General features: G+C 31.7%; 2 protein-coding genes across 2 annotated transcripts in view; one reads left to right on the forward strand and one right to left on the reverse strand.

Moving 5' to 3' along the window:
• Window positions 1–19,842, forward strand: part of LOC132729331 (uncharacterized) — a 49,770-nt gene extending 29,928 nt beyond the window's left edge. The window contains exons 10-27 of the mRNA XM_060715082.1: window positions 709–835; window positions 4,696–4,967; window positions 5,396–5,539; window positions 7,052–7,182; window positions 7,621–7,756; window positions 8,038–8,192; window positions 9,289–9,439; window positions 10,844–10,978; window positions 11,377–11,556; window positions 12,356–12,463; window positions 12,898–13,026; window positions 13,561–13,758; window positions 15,430–15,531; window positions 16,493–16,600; window positions 16,960–17,060; window positions 18,106–18,163; window positions 18,694–18,800; window positions 19,157–19,842. Of these exons, the coding sequence (XP_060571065.1) occupies window positions 709–835; window positions 4,696–4,967; window positions 5,396–5,539; window positions 7,052–7,182; window positions 7,621–7,756; window positions 8,038–8,192; window positions 9,289–9,439; window positions 10,844–10,978; window positions 11,377–11,556; window positions 12,356–12,463; window positions 12,898–13,026; window positions 13,561–13,758; window positions 15,430–15,531; window positions 16,493–16,600; window positions 16,960–17,060; window positions 18,106–18,163; window positions 18,694–18,800; window positions 19,157–19,739 (2,925 nt within the window). The 3' untranslated portion in view covers window positions 19,740–19,842. The remainder of the gene's footprint in view (window positions 1–708; window positions 836–4,695; window positions 4,968–5,395; window positions 5,540–7,051; window positions 7,183–7,620; window positions 7,757–8,037; window positions 8,193–9,288; window positions 9,440–10,843; window positions 10,979–11,376; window positions 11,557–12,355; window positions 12,464–12,897; window positions 13,027–13,560; window positions 13,759–15,429; window positions 15,532–16,492; window positions 16,601–16,959; window positions 17,061–18,105; window positions 18,164–18,693; window positions 18,801–19,156) is intronic.
• A 4,974-nt stretch (window positions 19,843–24,816) lies between these two features.
• LOC132729286 (tubulin-specific chaperone C-like) lies at window positions 24,817–26,080 on the reverse strand. Its single transcript, XM_060715011.1, has one exon. The coding sequence runs from the start codon at window positions 26,048–26,050 to the stop codon at window positions 25,043–25,045; it is 1,008 nt and encodes a 335-aa protein (XP_060570994.1). The 5' UTR covers window positions 26,051–26,080; the 3' UTR covers window positions 24,817–25,042.
• Window positions 26,081–26,945: the final 865 nt, after the last annotated feature.

Consider the following 26,945-nt stretch of genomic DNA (forward strand, 5'->3'; position numbering starts at 1 on the left):
CAATTTCTTTTATCAATAAACATTATTGTATGTGATTTTATATTTTAAATGAATTAGTAGAGATGAAGACATTATGTATATTTTAACTGTTCATTTCCAGCAGATAGCAATTGGTAATAAATCAACCCAGACCAAAGTCAATCTGGCATCTAGTTAATGCAGCCCAAATCAGTTGATCCGGCCCTGAGTTATTTTGGCCCCAAATTTTTAATTTTATTTTTCTTCTTCAAAGATTAAATTGAGTTGTTTTAAGAAACAACTATTACAAGAGACCAAGATAAACTCAAGATACTGTCTGCAATAATTTAAATGTCTTACTTAATGTATTAATCCAATGAACTATGAAATTATTTTTTTTTTTATCTAAAACACACTTTGAATGCAATGTTTTTATTATCTATAAAAACTTATTCATAAACTAAAAACACATGTATGTAAGCTTGTTTATATTATTTAAACATAATAAAGTCATTAGGTACAGCAGTGTCTTTCAAATAGACCCTGGGACTACAGATATACTCCACTTACAAACTGCTGATTCACAAATCATTTAGGATTGATAGCCAGTCTCTTGCAGAGATATTGGAAATTACTGGTTTATTATCAAAAAATGACTGTTAGGTTGACAGACTCCCTAGATAAAAAAAAATATGTTAAAGTTGGAGTAAAAAAGCAGATAAAGAAACAAATGCAACTGTGTAATTACAGACAAGAGGTTTAGTTCTGGAGGCTTTAGAAGAAATGGCAAGACAAAATCAGTACCAATTATCAGAGACTTCACTGGAGTTGTTGATCAGTAGAGGATATGGAGGGCATCTTGCACAGGTTTCTTCAGGTAATAATTATGCCTATGATTTATTTGTAAAAAAAAGTTAACTTTTGTAAGTTAGTTTTACCTACATCATAACCTTTATCTTTTTGGGTTTATTTTAAAACTAGACTTGCAGTGGCGTACCGACCAATACGCCAATACGCACGGGCGTTTAAAAAGAAAAAGTTTCGAAAAAAATAAAATGAAATCATTAATTTGGGCATAGCTCGATCAACATATTCGTAGCTGCTAATTGATTCTACAGGTATGCTTAGGATGTTACCTTATTCGAATACGCGTTACCTTTTTATGCACAATCAAATTTTCAATTATGAAGAAAGGGAGTAAAAATATGATATGAACAATTCCTTTGGAATTTTCTCTTTTTGTGCCCCCACGTTAGTGGCGGGCATTTAGATTTACCCTTGTCCGTCCGTCCGTCTGTCCGTCCGTCCGTTCACTTTTGTGTCGCACGTAACTCAAAAAGTATTTGACCTAGAGTCATGAAACTTTCAGGAATGTTGATCAGCATGTGTAGTTGTGCACCTGGGTATTTTCGTCTGGATATTTTAAGTATTTTCAGAGTTACTGCCCTTGACTTAGTAAAATTTTGCAATTTTCAACTTGTGTCGCACGTAACTCAAAAAGTATTTGACCTAGAGTCATGAAACTTTACAGGAATGTTGATCAGCATGTGTAGTTGTGCACCTGGGTATTTTTGTCTGGATATTTTTAGTATTTTCAGAGTTATTGCCCTTGACTTAGTAAAATTTTGCAATTTTCAACTTGTGTCGCACGTTACTCAAAAAGTATTTGACCTAGAGTCGTGAAACTTTACAGGAATGTTGATCAGCATGTGTAGTTGTGCACCTGGGTATTTTCGTGTGGATATTCTTAGTATTTTCAGAGTTATTGCCCTTGACTTAGTAAAATTTTGCAATTTTCAACTTGTGTCGCACGTAACTCAAACAGTATTTGACCTAGAGTCATGAAACTTTACAGGAATATTGATCAGCATGTGCAGTTGTGCACCAGGTATTTTCGTCTGGATTTATTTAGTATTTTTAGAGTTATTGCCCTTCACTTAGAAATTTTTGCAATTTTCAACTTAAGTCGCAAGTTTCTCAAAAAGGATTTGACATAGTCATTAAACCTTATGGGCAGGTTGCTCAGCATATTTTAGATTTGCACCTGGGGTTTCGCTTGTGGATTTATCCAGTATTTGTAGAGTTATTTCCCTTGACTTAGTAAAATGATTGACAGAACAGTGGCGCGGTGGGGGCACCCGTGTCCTATGGACACATTTCTAGTTTCAGCTTGAGTTAAGCGTTATAATGCTAATAAACCTTGTCAAAATCCAAATTAGAATAAGAAATTGGCCAATATATTAAAATCTTCTTTTTTTTCAGAAGAATCAAATCACTGAAAAGTAAACATTTATTTCATTTTTTACATCTGGATCTATATGCAAAATAAAGATCTTGTTTGCAACTTGGCGTTTGCAGCACAATGCAAGGGAGTGAGTTAGCTGTATGGAATGTCTTTTTATATTTTACCTTGTTACTATAAATCAGTATATTATTTTTAAGTTAGTAATATTTATACAACTTATATTCATTTCAAATTATGTAGAATAGTTTTGACACTGCGAATCAGATCTTTGCAGTGAACTATTGCCAACATCCATATATATATTATGTTCTTTATTATACGTAGTCTCATCTATACATATTTAAACATTGAGAACAATGTATAACCATATAAGACACATCATGTCTAAATTCTTTTAATTTCGCCGACTTTAGATAACAAATTGGTGAGTCTGTTATACCAACATGTTTTATGTGCGTGAGGCATTTAACTTCGTAATGAAATAACTTAAATATTTCGAATGGAAATTGAAATACTAGAGTTGAGAACAAAAATGTTAAAGACAATAGTTATTGTCTACACCATTGACATAATACGCATTAGAAAATATTTTAAGGAAGCTAAATGATTGTGCGATACTACATTTTAGCTGTGAATACGATAAAAACATTTAAGCTGTTGTGTTTTTATTAAAGTCATACAGATCATTTTAAAGCATAATTATTTTCCCTTGATTATATCTCACGTTAAGTTATGGTGAAACAAAAGAAAAATAACAAAGAAAAAACTAAACTTGTTACAAAAGGAAATAAAACCCATCTTTTTTACAAGAGAGATACCTGGCTATGTTTTGTTTTTCTAAAAGCAAATAACTTTTGAACTATTTAAAACAGTGTACACGTTAGACTTTGTGCTATTTCTCTTACATTCCAGGGAAGGGCCCACGATAATGTTGTAAAAACTTTTGGCCCAACCCTTTTGTATATTGTGTAATTTTGTTGATGTAAATGAATTGTTGTATATTTATATATGCAATAAAATATTATTAAACTTCTCTTACATTCAATATTATGTACTTGATGTTATTTTCATAACTATAGATAAAGACAACAGTCGTACAATTAGCTTAAATATCCTCTAAATACTAAGTTAAAGCACATAGCTATATTTGATATATAAGTTTCTAGCGATCCTTCAGCCAAAAACCGGCACTCAGCGTACACTCATAATAAGCCAAGGTACGTCCCTGACTTGTCAATGTCAGAGCTGCATTACTGGTAATGGTACTCAATGTACAAGACTTGTCAATGTACATGTATATACAGGTGTTATACAGAAGTTGATAATATAAATGTAAGTCATATTAAAATTGTCCAGGTTTTACTGCAGTGATTTTGCAAGTACTGGTACTGATACTGAATTACTCTTACAAAATTTTGCTACTACTGGTACTGGTACTGCATTACTGTCTTAAAAAGTGCTACTGCTACTGCATTACTAGGCAGTACTTTTGGTTTTGATAAAAATAGCATAAATTTTTCTCATGAAATAAAGCTGTAATTTACATTATTTCATTTTTGTGGAAAAAAAAGTTATCAAATCTATAGATAATTTGCTGCAATATTCCTTCAAATGTAAACATAGTATTTATCATAAAAAGCACCAAAGACTTTAGTAAAAATTAAATTGAGATACACAGACTCAATAACTCTTTACCCTAAAATATCCTTATTAAAATCTTTTATTACTTTGTATTTACTAGTAAAAGAGCAAAATAATCACTAATTAATTGCTTCTATTTTAAAATTTTCTATTTCAAGTGATATTGTTAGCACCATAAAAAATTGTTATTTACTTTGGTTTAAATTGAACAGAGGTGTGAAGGGGTGAAAGGCAACAAAAGACTGTTGTGTTTTAAATGAAAGATGATTGCATTGTATTACAGTTGACTTGTTACTAAACAATAAGATATGACATGAATATATGTTGTAAATATTGTTTGTAAAAAGTATGTTAAAACTATAAAGTTGTAAAAATGTTATGTTAACTTGAAATTAAATTATGATTTTATTTATTTGCTGAATAATATTTGCAATTATTTGTTTCACACTGTGTATTTATTCAAACTTTGATGAATATATAAAAGTAATGGTACTGATACTTAATTACTTCAGCAAAAAAAGTACTGGTACTGTAGAACCGAGCTAAAATCTAGTACTGGTACTGGTAATGGTACTGCATAATTTGCCAAGTACTGGTACTGGTACTTAAGTATTACACTCTTAGTACTGATGCAGCTCTGGTCAATGTACAAGACTTGTCAATGTACATGTATATACAGGTGTTATACAGAAGTTGATAATATAAATGTAAGTCATATTAAAATTGTCCAGGTTATGATGTAGTTGGAGTATGTAATTATGCATTTAATACATTTACCTCAACTTTATTAAAAGTAGTTAATATAATGAAAACAAAAAAACTTTAAATTTTTGCTTTTATTTGGTTTTAAGGAGCATTTCTACATCTTTTGGATCAGAAACAGCTTGTGACAATCTTCTGTGAACGTCCTCAGCTTGTTGCACAACATCCTGATCTGTTGCTAGGCAACCTGGATACCCTTGACCTTTGTGAACTGTTACAGTTAGTTGAGGTGCTTGACCCTTCTAAGCCTATTATTAGGGGTTTTGTGCAGAGGAAACTGAACTCAAGGAGAAGAACTAGCTCATTGACATCATTAACAGGGTCAGGAGAATTTGGAGATAGTGTAACAAGTGTAAGAATGGTAAGTAATGTTACATGTTTAGTATAAGAAATTTGATTTTAAAAAATGAAGCCTGCCAGATGGCAGTGGGGAAAGTTTGATAGAGTTTATTAAAGCACAGCAAACTTAAATAAGATTTTGAGATCTGTTAAGGATTTTCTTACTCACATTAGCATATATCAAGTGCTTTGTGGCAGCTATGAAAAGTTGTCCTGTACTTGATCTTAGTATTGTTGCATTTTTCTGGTCTTACAGGATCTTTGATCCAATAACTTTTATAGTGTTAAATAAATCAATGAGAGATATAGCAATTTTAACTTTGTCTCATGGACAGACTCAATCAAACGTTTATCTCATAATTTTTCTCTCATAATCCCTCATTATTCTCAAGAGATTAACCTTTTTCAGACTTCTAATTGTTTATGGTTAATGTACTACCTAAACTTCAGGATGTGAAGAGTTTAGATGCTATGAGAATGGTCCACTGTTTCATCATGGTAGTACTTCATTTGAACAAGAGGAGACTTCTAGATGGTAAACCAGTCAACACTGACTTCCTGTTTGAGGACATGGAAGATACTCTAAAAAATATTGTAAGTATTCTGTTTTAAAATAGCATTTTTAAATGAGCAGTTTTATCTAATTAAGCAATTGGAAAGTGTTTAAACAGCTAATTATTTGATAATTTCTAGAACATATTTAATATGCGTATTTATATGCGTATTTAAATGTTTATAAAACTTATGCGTCTGCTCAAAATTAAAAACATAAAATGTGGTCACTAAACTTACCGTTTCTGTTAAAAGGTACTGCTAGGAAGGTATTTAATAGGCTTCCATTAAAAAATAAAACAAATTATAATAAGCTAAAAAATGCTTTGTTAAGGCAGTTTAAGTTAACTAATAATGGGTATAAAAAAAAAGTTTAAAACCAAAAAACCCCGTAAAAATAAAACTTTTGTTATGTTCCTAGCTAAAATTTCTAAATACTTAAATGGTTGGCTAAAATTAAGTAAGGTAAAAAAAACTTATAAAAAGTTGTTAAACTTCATAGTAAAAAATCAATTTTTAAATATCTGCAATAAAAAACTATATCAAAACCTTAGTAGTAAAAAGTTGTTTTCAGCCGTAAAGTAGCAAAAAATGCAAATTTGTTTGCCAAAACTAAAAAAGGTCCAAAGTATGTAGTAAATCATAAAATTAAAAAAAAAGCTAAGCCTTATGCACTGCCAAGTAAACCTGTAAATAAAAATCAAGGTAGTAGTTATCGTATGCAAAAAGGTAACAATAAACTGGTAAATAAAGGTAAAGCATCTCAGCAGTATAAAGGTTATAAATGCACATATTGTGGTCGTTTAGGGCATACAGCATTTTTCTGTAAAAATAAGGCTACAAATAAAGCTAACGCAGCAAAAAACATAAAACCAAACTCAATAAATCCAAGTAAAAATAATAATAGTTATCAGGGTAATAAAAGGCAAAAAGGTTATAAAGGTAAAAGTAAAGGTAAAAAAAAAAATAAAAATGCAAATTCAAAAATTCATGTACACCCAGTATTTTTTATTGCAACTATAGCTTTACCATTACATATACCTTTAGTTGTTGGACATGAATTTAGAGTAACTGTACCCACGTTTTTAAAATTTTTAAGTTTTATTAAACTACTACCACTATTTGATCATGTTATACTGCAGTAGCCATAGCTTCGGTAAGTTAAATTGGTATACAATTCGAGACATTTGAACTTTGATTTCTGTATTGGCGTCAATTTAATGACAAGATTTTGAGCCATTGAATAGAAATTTAGTAATTTACAAAAGAAAACAGAATGAAAAGGATAGGGCGATAACTTAATTAACAAGCTTACAGTAGATACATGTATATCCTGTGTCATTATCATACATTGATATAATAATAATATAATTCTTTAATAAAAATATAACAGGGTAAAAAATTGGTTTTTCATTTTCTTTACGATATGGAGAAAATCGACTTATCAAAGTTCGACATATATGGTAGAGATTTAATTTAGTTTAGCTATGGTTTAAATGTTGGCATGTCTGTCATATTAAACGTCTAATTCCTTTCTGTTTATGATTTCTATAGCTACAAAGTTCCCAGTCAAACAGAAGGAAAATAAATCCTCGGCCTAATCCTGTAGGCTGTGGACAGACCCATGCTGCAGTGGCACTAAAGAACGGTGATCTCTATACTTGGGGGAAGTCCAACAATGGCAGGTCAGTTTACATTAACAAATTGTTACATGTCTAATCATTTGTATTACTATATTTAATTTTATGGAATGTATAGCTGTCCTTCATACCCCTGAAATTTACAGTCCATTGGTTGGATAGGTAATCTAATGTGTGCTCTGTTTTTCTATGACAAATATTGAAATAAAATCAATGAGTGTTGTAATTTTGTTGACATAGACAAAGAAATAGAGAAATCTTGTTGACAATAATTTTTTTTATTTAAAACCAAAACATTTAAAGTGAATTAAAACGAAAAAATTAAAACATTGGGAATAATACCGGATTTACAGTAATAAAACACTTGCTGGAAGGTTTTTGCTTTCAAGGTCTTATATGTTTACGAAACACATTTTCTTGTTTATATTTTATTCATTGTTAATACATCAATACTGTAAACAAACAGTTGTTATTTGTATGTAGATTGGGACATGGGGAACAGAAAGGTAGCCCTGTATCATGTGGACCATGTAGAATAGGAAACTTTCAAACACTACAGATTAAAGTGACCTCTGTAGCATGTGGCATGCAGCATACAATAGCACTTACCAATCAAGGGGTAGGTATAAATGAAACATATAAATTCTGCATTCTGCTTTGTTTTCTTTTGAAATTATCTACTTAAAACACATTATGCTCTTCCTTTCATAGCATAGCATGAAAAATATTACAAATAAAAGAAAACAGTTGATTTTATCTTCACAGGCACTATTTCATGGATTATATTACCTTAGCAGTTGTAAGGAGCATTTCAAAATTGATTACGATTTGTGTGTACTGATGTTCATAAGAAGAAACATTTCATTAAATTAGTTAAATGTTTTGTCATATAACTTGCAGCTCTATGGATGGGGTTCATCTAAGTATGGTCAGGTTGGTCTAGGAACAAAGCACATGTACACTCGTCCTATGCCTTTAGAGGAGATGTCAAAGGTCACATGTGTCGCCGTTGACTGCGGACAATACCACTCTGTAGCTCTAACAGAAGATGCTCAGTATGTATAGAATAAGTTACTCATTAGCTTGTGAAATACTCAATCGGGTAACAAAGTAGTTTCCACTGTCCATTGTTATTAATTTCTGACCCTTGATCATATTCCTAAAGGAAAAGACTAGTAGTATTCTTTTTCTCCAGTTGACGGACAAAAAAATCTCAGTTGTAAGATTTTTTTTGTTTTAAAAATATGTGATCTGATTTTCATATATAGATAAAGAAAATGTTTTTTATACTTGAAAACAAAACATTCAACAACCGCAAAAGTAGTGTTGTCCTGATTGTCTCTGAAAATCGATAACTAATCGGACCACCCCAAAATTGGTGACAAGCGATAGTCCTTTTTAAAAATCGATTATTTAACTTTTAATGTTCTACCACCGCTGAATTGCCTATACTTTATTGTTAATACTACTTTAGAAAATTATAGTGTGTAATAACATAATATTATAAACTTACATATCTAATGTATTTAAATAAGTGATCTGCAATATTTTGACCTGTTGACTAGTACTAATATTGACTGCCATAAAGTTGTATTATACAAAAATTGCCTGTCACAAAGTTGTATTAGGTATTTGTGTTGTTTGTTTTGAATTCAAAGAATAAATCTTACTTTTATCATGGAGACAAGAGTTTATTTATTCTCAAAATGTGGTCACTACTGTATAAAAAAAATACATACAAGGATTGATACCTTAAAAGAAAAAAGGGCCATAAAAGATGCGAAACTCGATTATACTATCGGCAGACAATCAATTTTGGTGGTCCGGTTATCGATAGTGATTTTTGAGTCGGATACCCAACACTACTCAAAAGTAAATTTACAGTTTGGTGCAAAACAATTAGATTGACAGTCCTGATTGTATAGGTTATGTTACTAAAATACTAGAAAAAAATCTCTACACTATGATGAATGACAACAATTTTTATACAGTTAATTTGTACAAATGAAACCAGAATCTATACTAATAGCCGCTCAATTTTAGTATTTTAATTCTGAAACCCTTTTTACTTATAATAGATTGTACCAAAATCAACCTGGGACAAGTCCAATACAGAAATTCAGCAGGGGTAATTTATAACATGTTTTTCAGGCTGTACAGTTGGGGTTGGGGTGTACATGGTCAACTAGGTCATGGAGACACAGAGGAATTAATGGTTCCAAAACTTGTGGATAGTTTCAGTAACCAGTCTATTGTCAGGGTTGCTGCTGGATATTGTCATACATTAGCTCTTACTGCACAAGTATGTATCGTTTAAAATATTTAAAAAAAAAATCCAACCTGGTAATTGGCAATTTTAAATTTTTTATTTTGATTGTGTATTGCATTATGTATTTTGATGCTTTATTCCAATACTGTCTTTAACAAATGGTTGATTGTTATGATTGTTATAATTATATGTCAATATGACTTTTTCAAGAAAACAGGAAAAAAACTGTTAAATACTGTATAGTAATATTTTTCAGGTAAAATTATCATATATGTATTTTGTAGTCTCAATTGTGAATTTAGAAAAGTGAAGTCTTGTTTTTGAAGGAAGATTGTAAATTAATTGGTTATAATACTGATGACCTTTTTAGCTGGACTATTTGATAAGAATAACTAGAGGTATACTAGTCACCCGAGCGTTGGCATCGGAGTAACCACTTATGTTAAAGTTTTTGTAATACGGCTTTGAAACTTTGCATACTTGTTCACCTTCATGACCCCAACCTGTAGACAGGAGGAGGTAACTCTATCAAGCATTTTGACAGAATTATGCCCCTTTTTCGACTTAGAATTTAGGTTAAAGTTTTTGTAACACCTCATATATTTTCAAAGTCCATTGACATGTGGCTTTGAAACTTTGCACACTTGTTCACCATCATGACCCCAACCTGTAGACAGGAGGAGGTAACTGTATCAAGCATTTTGACAGAATTATGCCCTTTTTTGACTTAGAATTTATGTAAAACCTCAAATATTTACAAAGTCTATCGACATATGGATTTGAAACTTTGAACACTTGTTCACCATTATGCCCCCAATCTGTAGACAAGAGGTGGTAACTCTATCAAGCATTTTGACAGAAAAATGCCCCTTTTTCGACTTAGAGTTTACATTAAAGTTTGCATACCACCAAGTTGAACATGTAGCATTGACAGTGCTGGAATGACCTTTGAACAAATAAAAAGTATATGAAAACAGAAACAATAGGCTTTAAACATTGTTTAACTGTTTAATTCTTTTGTTTGTATCTGGGGCAGAATATTATGGAACAAACAACTTGAGACAGTGCTGCATTACCTTTTTGTCCATTTAGCTGGACCTGCAGCCATTTTGTCATGTTGATTGTTGTGAAAGGGTTTATTTAGGTCTGTAGTTAAGAGTATCAATAAGAGGAACATCAGGTGATTGGCATAAGTTTTGAAGTGTCTCTCAGTATTTAACCGGTTTTAAATTTTTAATTTCAATTTATAAAATTTATCAATGATTGTATGTTTATAATTACGGTGATAATGTGGGATTTAATCACTACACTTATTGATAGATCAATTGGACACCATCACCAGACCATTTATCTGGTTTGTAGTTGCTCTTATCTTTATATATTGTTCCACTTTGTATGCATTTGTTGAATCTTCTATTTTCCTATTACATTTTGTAGGGAGAACTTTATGCATTTGGCTGTGGTTTCTTTGGCCAGCTTGGATTGGGGACTAGTATTAAACATACACTACCTGTCAAAATCACCAGCATTCCTGATAAAGTCATCACTATGGCAACCAAGTTTTTTCACTCTGTAAGTATGTTTGTTACATTCAGAATACTAATAAATTACTCTGTGGTTAAAGTAACAAAATTTTGCATACTATACATGTAAACCAGGATAGTACTTTTTCTAAGAGTGGAGAATGATGAGGATATTAATAACAAAATTTTATTAAAAAAAGAAAGCAACAACAAAAAAATTAACCTCCTGATTAAATTGTGAGACTGTAACTGTTTAACATCAAAATTGTTGTCCATGGGGCTTTTTAATATAAATGAGACACCATTATAACATCTTTGGACAATAAACATAAATCAGTAACAAATCTAAGTTAATATGTTTATTGTGCAAAATACGACTGTATATTTTTGTAATGATTTATTTGTATGTGACAATCAGTAATAACAAAAACTTCTTCATCAATCTAGATAGCAGTTGACAATCATAATCATGTATATCAGTGGGGAAGTCATCCACATGGACTGAGACATTTTGTTCACAATCAGCGAAGAGCCAGGCAAGCAGGTCAGAGTATTTTTGAAGCAGCAGACAGTCATCTTAGACCTCAAATAATTGATACCTCTTATGTACATGGCAGAATCAAACAGGTATTGATGTAAATTTTAAATATTTAATAAACACAAAATATACCACCAAGCAAGACTCAAATGTTTCAAAGTTTCTACCAGTTCTTATGTTAGAGCTTTATTATTTCTGAAAAACTGTAAGTGTATTTACTTTAATCAGATTTATTTAAACTTAATTATGGACAAAGATTAAAGCATATTTGAATTACTCCTGAGTCTGTTTCATATCACTTACCAATACTTATAAATTTTGCCCTTGTCATGACCATTGCTTAAACATACAATTCCTGGAACTGCAAACATATTAACCACTACTATTTACACGTGCTACACCTATGCTCTTGAATGTTTGTAATCAAATTAATTAAAGTAGAATTTGGCATATAAGAAAATGTTCTGCCTGATGCGTTAGGTAACAGGATGAAAGAAGTTAGATTTCTTAAATAAAGTTAGACCTCGAAGAATTAATTACTATTTTGTTATAATTAAGGCATTTCAAGTAAAATGTGTACACTTATACCAGCTTCACTGAAATTTAATAAGATGGCAGTACATGTATTTTCATTTTAAGACTATCTAAAGCCCTTATACTTCTTAATTTTGTCATGGAATTGCTCTACTAAGAATTTGAAATAGTCCATTTAAAGTTAGGAATTTCAGTATCAAAATACAAAAAATTATCTACAAACACTATAGAGCCTGGTCCAACTGTAAGTATGACACTATACTAGATGACTAAAAAGCTAATCACTTTTTGTTCCAGAACATTAAAGGTTAAACTGTATTAATTTAATCTGGTGTCCATTGTATTATGTTACAGGTTGTATGTGGTAGTTTCCACACATGTATTATAACTAGGGATGGTGACGTTTATACCTGGGGTAGGAACACTGATGGTCAACTTGGCAACGGAACAAGACAAGATGGGGTAATGTCTATCATTTGTTCATTGTGATTCTGGTTTTTCAGTTTTCTTGTTATTCTCTTATTTTAGTGCTACATGATGTTTTTGTGAAAATATTTTGTCTAAAACTGAGTTATCCTTAGAAAAACTGATTTTTGGTATTCAGTTCATTGCTGATACAATTGATAAGTTATTGAAATATTGAAAAAAAATGTAAAAAATATCTGACACATATCATATGTCCTAGATGTTGTATTTACATGTGACATATGTTTAATCTGTGACATATTCTAGATGATTTATACGTTTGTGACATTTGTCCTAGATTCAGCATTTAATTGTGACATTTGTTCTAGTTGTGTCATTTGTTTGTGACATATGTCTTAGATATAGTCTGTATTTTGCATGTGGTATGATTATTATCACAGGTTTGACTGTATACTTATTGTATTTTATAGAGAATACCTCAAATGGTAACAACCATCAATGATCGTACTATTATACACCTGACATCAGGGGGAGAATATAATGTTGCCATGGATACAGACAGTCAGATTTGGGTATGGGGTAGAAATGAATTCTGTCAGGTGAGATTTTATCCAGAATTACATTTTGTTTAAAACATCTATGGAATGTTTCTTAGCCCTTTTATAGAAATTTAAGAATTTTCTAGATATTGTTAAGGCAAAATTATTTGTATAGATTGTTTAAAGATTTATTATGGCAATACTTAAATTAAGAAATTGAACCAATAGTGCAAATGACATGTCACAGAAATGTTATATCTGCAAGAAAGCTGTAATATTATTTTGGCATTTCAAATAAAGTAAGTGTCAGGTCAACAAATTGTTTAGATTGTGAAACAAGGGTATGAATTAACTTTTGTTCACAAAATCATTGTACATTGATATGCATATTTTAATAGCTACATCTTACATCATAAGAAGTAAGGAATACTTTTCATCTGTATCCATCGCCTATTTATTACAAAAGTTATTGTGTTGTGTTGAAATCAGTGTGAAGTGATTAATCATTTACTCAGAAATAATAATCATGAATCAAGATTTTAAAGACATACTGAAAATTTGTATGTTAACAATGTGTATTTTTGAATTTCACAGTTAGGTTTACAAGCTTCAGACCCCAGACAATCAAATAAAGTTATAAAGACAGCAGGGTCTAAGAACTTGAGCCAAAGTCTTTCAGAAGTGCTGGCACCAACGCTTTTAAAACTCCAGCCTGGTACCCTGCATTCATCATGGCAATATAGACCACTCACAGAACAGTTCAGCATCTCAGAATCAATGGAGAATCTTATGGTAAGTAGTAATAGACCCAGTACGATAAATTCCAATCACATTATTCAATTTGAGAGGGCACCACATGATTCAATTAGAGAGGTCATTGCATAATTCAATTTGAGAGGACATTGCATAATTCAATTTGAGAGGGCATTGCATAAATACTTTGAGAGGACATTGTATAATTCAGTTGAGAGGGCATCGCACAATTCAATTTGAGAGGGCATCACATAATTCAATTTGAGATGACATCACATAATTCAATTTGAGAGGGCATCACATAATTCAATTTGAGAGGGCATCACATAATTCAATATGAGATGGCATCACATAATTCAATTTGAGATGACATCACATAATTCAATTTGAGAGGGCATCACATAATTCAATTTGAGAGGGCATCACATAATTCAATATGAGATGGCATCACATAATTCAATTTGAGATGACATCACATAATTCAATTTGAGAGGGCATCACATAATTCAATTTGAGAGGGCATCACATAATTCAATATGAGAGGGCATCACATAATTCATTTTGAGATGACATCACATAATTCAATATGAGATGGCATCACATAATTCAATTTGAGATGACATCACATAATTCAATTTGAGAGGGCATCACATAATTCATTTTGATAGGGCATCACATAATTCAATTTGAGAGGGCATCACATAATTCAATTTGAGAGGGCATCACATAATTCAATTTTAAAGGGCATTGCATAATTCAATTTGTGAGAGAACAAACATGGAAGCATATCAGTGGTAGAATCAAGATATGACAATCTTTCACACTTTCACTGCCAGAACTATAATTGTACAGTTACAGTTCTATATATTTGCCTATATTCTAGGACATTTTTAAGACCGATAGGACTTAACAATAGAAAATGAATGCTTGTGTAATTATGGGATGATTTTTGTCACCTATGAAATATATTGAATGTTACTTCTGTTCATTTTGGATATTTTTTGTAGTATCAAAAATGTAAAAGCTTTCATTTTTGTCAAATTGTCTTGAAGAACTTTTATAAAACTCTTAAAAAGACTTTTAAAAAAAATGTTTATTCTACTTTCTAGTCAGTCTGATACAAGTCCTGGAATAAGACTGAAACATGCCTTGTTTTAAGTTGTTCAATGATCAACAATAAGCACATGAATCAATATAATAATACAATTTTTGACATTCATACTTTAGTATTATGTTTTACTACGGTAGTTATCAAACTGAAAGTTGTTGTTTAAACACTTCTATTACTTCTTATAATACTGCAAGTTTGTAATTTCACTTTTCATGGGACCATCGTGACGTTTATGTAGTTTTATATATACAGCTGCTGTCAATTTACAAAGATATCTCAATTATTTTCTCTAAAAAAGGAAGTTTGCTGTTAAATAAATTTATTATAAAGATTCCTGACTGGTTATATGGCCAGTATATCAATCGGCTTGAGTTATATATACAAACAACCATTTATATAGGGCCATGTAACCTGCCAGAAATCTTTATAACTAATAATATATAACATATTTACAAGATTTTCTGTTATAATATTTACCTTCTTTCTAGACAACATAATTATAATTGACTGTTACTTTTTAAAGGTTTCAGGAAAATACTATTAAAACTGTTATAAAATGAATGCTAATAAACTGACATTAGATATGGTTCTGTTTTCAGCTTGAAGAAGAGAATGGTAAAGAGACTATGATGAATATTCCAAGTCTAGCAGAAATAGGCACCATACCTTATAACAGGATAATCATTCCAGTTATTCTACAGGTACTCCAATCATTTTACAAACTATGCCCAGAGCCTAGATATTTGGCATGCAGCATTGCCTAGTGGACCTGTACAAAAGTTGTATATAAGTGATGCCCATAAGGTCAAAATTGCAACACTCTAAAGGTCACTTAGTTAAGATAGACTTGTCGTGTAAAAATATCCAGGGTCATCATGGCCTTCTTGTTTTGTAACTATTAAATATATTTACATTAAGTTAAGTGTACTTGATCAAAATATGTCAGCATTTTATTTGTTATGTTATACAGTATGCTTGATTAGAGCTGCTAACATTTATACCTAATAATTGACAGTTTTTAGCTTGACTATTGGAAGAATAGGGAGCGCAATAGTACTCACCTTGGTGGCGGCGTTTTTGAGCTCCAAACCTACTGAATGGAATGGATTGAAATTTCACACTCTTACTTGAGAGCATAATAAGAGGTCATTGTTCAAGGCCCACCTATAACTAAAACATTGATTTTGACAGAATTATGGCCCTTTTTGGACATACATGTATAAAGAAAATTCTACATCATCCAGGCACTTGTTTTACTATCAGGCACTTAAAATAGCTCTTGTTTGATAAGATACCAGCTTGTGAAAAACTATGTTATATATAATTATTTGCAATATTACTTAATGAAAAATAATAGATACATTTGATACATTTAAAATTTGTGTCCAATATTTTTGATACAGTAAAAAAACCTTACAATGCTAAAACCTTAACTATCATGGCCCTTCACAACCATGCAGTTTGGTGTGATTCTGTACTATTTGTCAACAATTTTCTAAATATTTTTTTGGGTATCCCTAATGACAATGAACTTTGCTAATTACCATTTGGTTAAGTCCATTCTAGAAATTAAGCGGGTAAAGAGTAAAATGCCAAAATTGATTATTCATGATTTATATTTTTGTATTTACTAGATTTGTGGTATTTATTTGTAATTTTCAGTGTATGCCAGATTTATGTGATTGTAATCAGTTGCTAAGAAACGCTGTTGATATGAGAGATTGGTGTGTGGCAGCCAGTATCTGTCTCTACCTGAAGAATTATACACAGGTAATGGAGAAATGAGTGAAACTGTGTCAACACTCATCGTGTTTGGTTCAATCTGACCAGGCTCTTAACAACTGCAGGCTAACTTACTTCAAAATATCATCTTGATATTAAAAAAAAAAAATGTTTTATTCATGAATATTAACACATATGACTCATGGCTAGATAATTGAATAATCATTTGTAAAATTAGGTGAGTTGTTTAAACTGCTTAGCCAGAGGTAGGGACATTTTTGTAGGGGAATAATTTTTTTTTTAATAGTTAATTTAATTAGCAAAACTTTTTAAGCTGGTATTCATGTACATGTTTGTTTGTTGTTTTTTTCAGTTAGTGTTAATAATTGATTTAATAATTATTTAAGGCAATGGCATATCATCTAATGGTGTTAAGAGATAATTATGAAGAAACAGAGAAAGATGATTTTACTGTGAAAAGTATAAAAGTTATAGAGTACTATTACAGGTATGTTGACACACTTCTACCAGTGATTGATGACTAGTGAGTAGAGACAGACAGGATAGCCTGCATGTTATTTATGGCAGTCTGACGTACTTTATACTGTCATGGTTAAATATTCCGAAACGGTGGGGTCAGAGTCTCCACCTCCCATCCCACTTTTATGTCACAGATTATAACTAGGAATAAAATATTATTCAATCAATTGGCATTCAATAATTTGTGTATGAATCACCCCATGTCTTTGAGTGTACTATCAAATTTGGCCTTGCACTGCTTTAACCATTGCCTACTTTCCTAAAGATTATGCCTCCTAAATCTGAAATACTGACAAAATATAGACAAAATGTATAAATGTGCTGATTTGCAATAAATAAAAATGCAATGAACCGCTAACTGTGAGATAAAATTTAATAATAATGGTTCAAATTACAAAAATAGCATGATCAAAATAAGGATCAATTTTAGGACCAAGATCAATTTTTAGATTATTTTTTAAATATGTACATGTATGCTTTGGTAATAATAAAACATTAATTTTCTAAAATTGCCAAGAAAATTTTGGACATGTGACAGGCTAAAAATGGCCTCAGGTTGATAGTTTGTGTAACCAATGCTGAAAAGCCTTTAACTCCATCTCAATCCATTGAGAAGTTGCAGTACTTTGAAATCAGTTTTGATAGAAAAAACAATGCAAAATAGTGATTTTTGGCAATTTTGAGACGTCCTCCCGTTGCCATGGTAACAGGAAATTTAAGATTGAGCATGCTGTTACAGAGGCTTTGTTCCAATCAACATTAGTGCCAAGTTTCATCAGTATTGAAGCATTTTTCATAGTTTTATAGCAGTTTGAACTTGTAACAGGAGGCATTTCAATGAAAATGGCCATTTTAACAATATGCTGATGAGGTACATGTAGAGGGTTAATATTGAACATTTTATAGATAGCAATAAAAATGAAGAAAAATTTGATTCTGATCTTGAACATGATCCTTAAAACTTTTTTAACATAAGGCCCCTCTATAAATGGTGTGTATTTTTTCCTTTACAGTTTGGTGAACACAAGTCAGGTCTGTCATGAGGAAGAATACAAAAACTTTTTACATCAGGTCTGTACTAGTTATCTTTTGCTTAAATTTGTCTTTTATTCCTATATATTTTCCTCTCAATATATTTTTTTTTAGAATTATGAAACTTTAGTGTTTTTATCTGAAGAATTCAATTGAATTGGTTGTGGTTTATTAAGCTTTAAGCACAGTAAAAGTTTGATTTACTAAGCTTTAAGTTCTGTAAAAGTTTGCTTTATTAAACTTTCAGCTCAGTAACAGTTTGATTTATAAAGCTTTAAGCTCAGTTTAAGTTGTGATTTATAAAGCTTTAAGCTCAGCATGATTTATCAAGTTCTTAGCATTTGGGGGGAAAACACCAACATGGATTGAAATTACATGTTATACATTGTAACTACATGATTATTTTGTATGAAGTGTAAATTGAGAAATATTTTTTTTTAAATCAAAACTCCATGTGCTTACAGAAAATACAGAGAAAAGTTACAAATTGGTTTCATAGAACTATCCATTTATTTGTGTTACCATAAATTTAATATTCATTGATAAAAAAATCTGTTTTGCATTTATAGGTATTCTACCATTGGGAAGTGTGTAAATGTGGAGTCTCTCATCTAGAGAATTTCTTCAATTCAAACATTGATGATCTAGCTCTTGTACTAGCAACTATACTATTTAGGTCAGTGAAATATTAATTATTAATGCAAGAAAAGTATTTGCAAATAAATTTGATTCTCCCCCAACTCCTTTAAAATTATTAAACTTTGACTTGCAAATCGACTCATAATTATACTCAATGATTTAATGATATCTATCCACATTATGTGGAGGATATAAGTATTAATGTCTGTTATTGCATTTCTTGTGTTTTAAATTTGTACCATATTCTTGTTGGTAGAAATTCTATTAATTCTTCATATAAGGTAAAACCATATTTAATTTTAATTTGTATTTGTAATATTATTGGATAAAATAATTATTTCTAAGATCCATAGAAGTACTGTACTTAATCATAACGTTTGCCTATTTTTATAGAAAACCACACATTACATCAGATGAGAAGATAGATACAGAGAAACCTTCCCTGAATGAGCCAACACCTGCTTTCCTGTCACAGTTTACTACAAAGTTCTCCTTAAACCTCTCATCATCAATACTGAACAAACTACAGACAGATGTTTGGAATGAATCAAGCACAGCCAAAACACTACAACAGTTTGGTGATCCAGAACTAAATTCTGTACCAGTGACCATGTTAGAGGGAGATAAACTTCCATATGACCAATTGTGGCAGGACATTATGCAAAATTTATTGAAAAGTCAAGACAGCAGGAAGTACATCTATGTCACTCACAGTGAGCTTGATCGACTACAAGAGCAGCTGGGAGATCCTGATCAAAATAAGGGGCAAGTCACTCCAGCTGTATTTTTCACATGTGGACATTACTACACCAAAGTAGCATTCATGGGGGAGCTGGAAAGAATGAATAAAGATTTCAGTATTGGAAATATAAAAATATCAGAAACATTATCTGTGATACGTGAATATTACAATAGGAAAGGATGCATTCCTCTAGCATGCCCAAGGTGTGTGGCGAGTGCTGTTATGTCAGTGTGATGCATTGTAACATTTCTGTCATAGTTTTACTTACCGGCAGTTTTATATTTATTCAAGACAAGTGCAATGTTTGTGTGCAATAAACAGTTTGTTTGTTATGCCACATTAAGTTAAGGATATAAAAAAACTGCATTTCATATTTGGTCCTATATAAAATATGTGTAATCGCAATTACAGCCATGGTGCTTTGTTGAACTATTGACTGTTTTCCAGAGTGCATAGATTTTCCAGAAAATGGTATTCAACATTTAAAATGTATTATGTTTTAGAACAAACATCATTAAGTTTACTTAATAAAATTTATTCAGTTTAATTTTGTTCTAAATCAATGTATTGGATCAGGGAAATTATAAACTTTAGTATTTGCTGCACAGTCTCATTAGGTCCATCCTTTCGTCCCACATTTCTGAACATAGTGTAACTCAAAAAATATTTGAATTATTAACTTGAAACTTCACAGGTGGGTAGATATCATTGAGTAAGAGAAGAATGATAACACTACCCTTTATTATTTTTTTTTGAGTTATTTTTCAAAGGTGAGCTTTTGCTACTGCCTGGCTGCCTGGTGTCAAACATCTTTACTAAAACAGCATCTCCTATACCACTTTTATTAAAACTAAGCAAGAATATTCCTGGCATAAAGCTCTTTAAAAATTGTTCAAAGAATTCATTCCATTCTATGTAGAAAAAAAACCAACTAAAAATCATTTAGTAAGTGTCTACAAAGATTGACAAATTAAAGGCATGGGGTCAAAATTGGCAATGTTCTGGAGGGTCATAGCTTTTCTTATGTAAATATAGTAAAAAAAGTTTTTTTATAGTTAAAAAAAGCTAAAAACTATGTTCTTCTATATAACAATAAAGGCTAAAGATGAAACATTGTCCAGTAGACCTCTGACAGGTATGTCAAGTTGTAGCCCAGGTGTTTAAAGGTGGTCATGGATTTTCTTTATATGTATATAATCTCCTGAAGCATAGACTGATATTTTGGCACAAAATATCTTGTGGACCACTACCAAGTTTGTTCAAATTATAGCTCTGAGATCTAACATTGATCCACCAAGGATTGAGGGGCGGGAGGGTCATGGATTTTCCTTATATGTAAATGTTCAGTGGCTTCCATAGCAATTAATGACTTCCATAGCAATTGTTGACTTTCAATAAGTACCAGTGATCGACTTCCATAGCAGCTTTTTAATTTTCATAGCATAAATTTACTTCCATAGCAACCTTTGAACCAGTGACTTCTATAACAACAGTTGATTTATTGGCAACAAGTAACTTCCATAGCAACCATTTGCTATTCCAGCAACCATTGACTTTTCGAAGCAACATTACTTCCATAGCAAGCAGCCATTTATATAGCAACAAGTGACTTCCACAGCAATCACTGACTTCAGTAGAGACCAGTGACTTTCCAAAGCATGCAGTGACTTTCAATGGCATCCATTGGCTCCCCATAGCAACATTCCCCTTTCCATAGCAACCATTAACTCTGATAGCAATCAGTGACTTCAATAGTAACAATTGACTTTCCGTAGCAACCATTAACTTCCATAGCAACTATTGACAGAACTTTGTCACCTATGATTTCTACAAACTGAGACTACTATTATTAACAGACAGTTGAATCCAAAGCATATACATGTAGTGACTTTCCCTAGTATCAGTGAATTCCATAAGAACAATTGACAATTGCATTGCATAGCAACTATTGACTTTCCATAGCAACCAGTGACTTCCATAGCAACCAGTGACATTTTACATAGCAACCATAGACTTCCATGGCAATCATTGACATTCTATTGCTAACAGTGAATCCTCCATTGACTTCCATAGCAACCACTAACTTCCATAGAAACCTTTGATTTTGTATAGCAACCAGTGACTTCTATAGTAGCTATTGATTTTCCTTTGCAAGAGCAACATTTCAGATGCAGATATGAACTTTGTAATATCAGTTTAAGACTTTATATCTGCTCTTCATTAATAGTTTACAATATTAATTGTTCCTTGTCAGGTGAGCAATATAAAGAACTTATTTGTCAAAATGGTGAAATTGTTCTTGTGCACTGCACTTCCTCTAAATGTACTTGACAATTGTATGAAGTTGTATTAAATTCCAACCAGTAGTTTTCAAGTTATGCTCCGGAGAAGGAAAAGAAACAAAGGGCAATAACTCTGTAATTAGTCAAGATGGAGTTATGGTTCTTGTGCACTGCACTTCCACTCAATGTGCTTGACCATTGTATTAAGTTGTATTGAATTCCAACCATTAGTCTTCAAGTTTTGCTCCAGACAAGGAAAATGCAACGGATGGCTGGACTGACCAACCAACTCCTATATACCCCCCTCCACCCAAACTTAGTTTTGGGGGTAAAATGAAGAAGTAGAAATAAAAACAAGAAATGCTGAATGAAACATATGCCCCCATTTCTAGCCCATGACTCATACTGTTGGTTATTTTGTTATAGAAACATGTCATAAATGGGTACATGGAAGTGAAGAAAAATAATGACCATTATCACATAAACCGCGGCGCAGGAGTGTAATAAAGCCATTTAATAATCAAAGCACAGAAGGCGCTGAATTTGTTTTGGTCTCTGAATGTCAGAAAGGTGAAGGTTGTGAGATTATAAAACAATTTGTTTTTGTATAGTGACACCAATGCTTTCAAGCGTTTTAATTGTAGAAGATTGTCTTTAAGACTAATTACAACACTGATATTCAATCCAATGTTTATTTGACTAAAACAATTTGAAAAAAAAGTTGCCTTAACTGGAATTTGAACTCCAGACCTCTCGCTTCCTAAGCGAGCGCGCAAACCACTCGGCCACGGTGAATTTATATGTTAACGGCCTGAAGAAAACCATATTATTCTAAATTAGGGTTTGTAACGACGCTAACTGTTGTTTAACACTTGTGTAAATAATCATGGCGCTTACTATAAGCATGTATATCTATAAAGAATAAAACAATATTAGAAATCTTCGACCATTCGGGAATTATTTTGCTTGAAAATTAATGCGCCTGTCATGTGACCATATTTACGCAGTGATCTCCCCTGAATTTTTCGGCCTTAGTGTTACATATAAAGGGAAGTAACCGCTTCAAAAAAGCGGACTACTTTCGGCATTTGCAATTAACAGCATTAGAGTCTGAAATTTCGCTACCATTATTTGTTTGGTCTGACGACCCAAACAAATAAAAACGATATTACACTAGACGATATTACACTAGTGTAATAACACTTTGACTTCACGTCATTTGCGCTATAAACATAGCATTAAAGCGCGCTAATGTTAGCATGACACTATAGGCGCGTCAAAGAAAAATGACTCTTGATAACAGTTTACCCTTCTTATTTTATATATGTAATAAATAGAATATTATATTCGTGTAGATTCAATACTAAATTTATTGAACTTGTTGAATAAGCCAGAGGCTCGCATAATATGATTTTATTTAACTCATTCAATAAATTTAATATTAACACTCATTCAGTATCCTCTATATATATGACCTGAAAGTGAATGAAAGCTATCATTAGTATGAGTGGAAACCACTTTGACCCCTGGTGGCCTTAACCTTTGACCTAGTGTCCCCAAAATCAATAGGGCTCATCTACTTGTTATGACTTATCAGTATGTGAAATATGAAGACTTTGTGATAATAGTTGTTAAGATAATCAGCAGAAACCACATGGTCTACCAACATATGACTAATCAATATGTGAAATATGAACTTTGTGATAGTTTTCAAGATAATGAGCGGAAACCATTCTGACATTTAAGGTCCCTGTGACCTTTAACCTAGTGACCCCAAAATCAAATAAGTCATCCACTAGTTATGACCAATCAGTATGTGAAATATGAAGACATTGTGATAAATAGATTTTTAGATAATCAGCGGAAATCATGTGGTCTACCAACAGACAGATTTAAGGTCCCTATGACCTTGACTTTTGACCGAAATAGCCCAAATTGATAGGGGTCATCTACTAGTTATTAACAGTCAATATGAAATATAAAAGCTTAGCGATAGTTTTCAAGATAATGAGCAGAAACCATTGAGACATTTAAGGCCCCTTTGGCCTTGTGACCCCAAAATAAGTAGGGATCATCTACTAGTTATGACAAATCAATATGATTATGAAATATGAAGACTTTGTAATAAATAGTTTTTAAGATAATCAATGGAAACCATGTGGTCTACTTACAGACACTGACCGACATTAGCAAAACAATATACCCCCTCCCCTCTTCTTCAAAGGAGGGCATATAGATAAGAACATTTTTTAAGGAAAGTTCAATGGGGGAGTTCTGGAAACAATATTATTATAATAGGGTTATGAACCTTACTGCATACGATGTGGGCGAAGATAAGACATGTTGATGTAATTTTAAGTTTGAAGCAAATATCTATAAAAAGTTTCATAAAAAGTATTTTACTGCACAAAAAGTTTAACCACAAATCTGGATGCAAGTGCCAGAGCTACTGTAATATGACACCTATCCATGTACTTTCCAGCTCAGCCATCAAAAGTATATGGATAGGTGAAGCGATTAAAGTTTAAGATGAACTGGGTACAAATATCACTTTAACATGTGGTTGCTTACTCGTTCTTGTTTCCCTTACAAGTTACAATTTCTCGTTCTTGCTGTTTATGTTGTCCTTACAGACAGAGCCAATATTCGGTTACAATAATACTATAGAATAAATAAAACATGCTTAGTGAGTTTTCATTTAGTCCGTTACATTTATCAACAAACTGATTAAAATCAGGTGCTGTTATATTGTAGTACAGTAGTACTTGTGAAAATGTTACTGCAGAATTTGAGGTGAAAATTTAGGAGAAAATATAGAATTTATAGCGTTTTTTTATATACATGTAGGAGAAAATATAGCTTTTTAAGGACGAGGATCATTTGGGAAACAGCCTATACTTTGCTGCAGGATGAAAAGGTGGTAAAACATTTATAAGGAAAATACAGCTTTTTAAGGACTAGGAGAAATAGCCTTTATATTTGGCTGTAAACATAGAGGGTGAAAGGGGTAAAACATAAGGAAAAAAATATCTTTACTTATTTATATTATTATTAAGCCTTTAAAAAAAAATTTATTAAGCCTGTAAAGTTATCTTTTCACAATACAACATCTAATATAAAGTTTTAATTATAGATTAATATACACTTAACATGTGTAAAATTGTGTTTCTAATGTCAACAACATGACTTTCTGTCCACTTTGAAATTGATAATCGATAACTTAATTTTAACAGTTATCCCTTTCACTTAAACTGATTAATTCCAACAGTTATTCCTTTCACTTTCTGGAACCAAACTCCAATTTGGAGAATGTTTGTCTGCGGCAAGCCAATTGAAATCATCAATATCATCCCAACTATTTCTATTTTTGTCAAGGCCTGAAATACCATAGTGACTCTCAATTTCTGGGTATGTCCAATTATAAGGTCCAAAGGTTACTGATGAACAGTCTTCTATAATTGCTCTGCTGGTTACATGAATGAAGAACTTTGTATCTGTTGTTGTGTGTATACGTAACTGCTGGCAGGCCACAACAAATGTACAGTTTTTACATCCTCGGATAAATATAGACCCCGACACTGGACCTGACAAGATTGTACAGTTTGTCAATTTATTAATATGAATAGCAGAAGGTGCACCAAGAAGTCTAATGGTACAAGATTCTAGTCTTGCAAGAGCAACATCTTTCTTATTTATTTCATCTTTCATGTATAATTCCTTTTCTTTCATGTCAGTAAATTTACAGTCGGCTAAAATAACACTGTCATCTTCATCATCACCTTCTTTCTTCACATCCTCCTGTTTTTCCACAACCGTTCCCTTTTTCTTAGATTTAAATGCAAACTTCTTCTTTGGAAGTAACTTATCTCTTTTTTCCTGGATCTGTGTTTGCAACTTTGATAAAATATCCAGTGTTTGCTGAACATCATATGATGGCAAAAACATAGTGGATTCTGTGAAGAAGCGTTGCAGTTTTTGATGTTTAGCAGTTAAATCATCAAATTTTTCAACAAGTTTATTTTTATCCAATGAGTCACATTTTTCTAGTTCATTTTCTAGATTGATCTTTTCAGTTGAAAATTGATCATAGAAAAATTTAGCGCTTTCCTTGACAGATGTTACCGCCGATTTCTCTTCTTTGCGTTTCTGGATGTTAGCTAGTCTTTCATCTTCCCTCTTCTGTAATTTCTCTTCAATTTCATGTTTCTTATTGTCGAATTTTTCAATATTTTCCATAACAACAACTTTTTGTGATTCAGCCATGATTTAGAATGACAGCTTATATCATTAAAATATTTTAAAAATATATTGATAAGTTGTCACATGTTTGATTCAACTAGATTGTTTCCGTTCTACAACATTAAAAAGAACTGTTTTAAAAATTGTCAATCACTGCAAATTACTATAAAATTGAGTTTATTTTTAACGATGTAAGCGACTCATGCTTTTCGGTGGTTGTACAGAACTGAGATTCATTTTAGGTTGAACATCACTAATTATCCTTTACATTGTGCAATTTTTAACGTGTACATTTAAACAGGCCAATCAACCTATGCTTCTGAATTGAATAAAAGGAGCAAACATCATTACTTTCAATCAGAGTTTATTTTTTAAGCAGATGCAATTTATCATTGAACATTTATGCCTCGCACTCCATAATGTGTATGGTGTTCCGATTAGGCAAATGGATACTTAAATTAACATGTTTTATTTTAACATCGTGTCAACATCGCGTCAAAAACAACATTGTTACGTTGTTTACTTTAATTATATTTTATCTACATGGTATATAAACACAAATCATTTTCTAAAGCAATAATCACAATTTGTGATTATTGCTTTAGAAAATGATGTCAATGTTCATACAAAATTAAGGTATGGTCAAGTTACAAGTATATTGTGTATTCTAGCAATTTTAGATTAATTATAAAGTTATTGACACAAGCTGTTTGTATACAAATGTAAGTGGTAAAAATGCGTTAGCTTACAAACAAAATAAAGAAATATGCAATGAAATAAGATATATAATAAATTATCCATTTGCCACCAGCTAGAATAGATGTCCAAACGTTGATCAAATGTTAATTATTAATTGTAGCAATTATTCAATGAGTCATATTTGCGCTAAAACTTAGAAAAAAACACACTGAACGGTAAT

The sequence above is a fragment of the Ruditapes philippinarum genome, unplaced genomic scaffold (genome assembly GCF_026571515.1).
Source record: "Ruditapes philippinarum isolate M1 unplaced genomic scaffold, ASM2657151v2 ctg17_1_1_1_1, whole genome shotgun sequence".
Classification (NCBI taxonomy): domain Eukaryota; kingdom Metazoa; phylum Mollusca; class Bivalvia; order Venerida; family Veneridae; genus Ruditapes; species Ruditapes philippinarum.

Bases quoted from the DNA above. Each gene is read 5' to 3' on its own strand.
- LOC132729286 (XM_060715011.1), bottom strand. From the start codon at position 26,050: ATGGCTGAATCACAAAAAGTTGTTGTTATGGAAAATATTGAAAAATTC.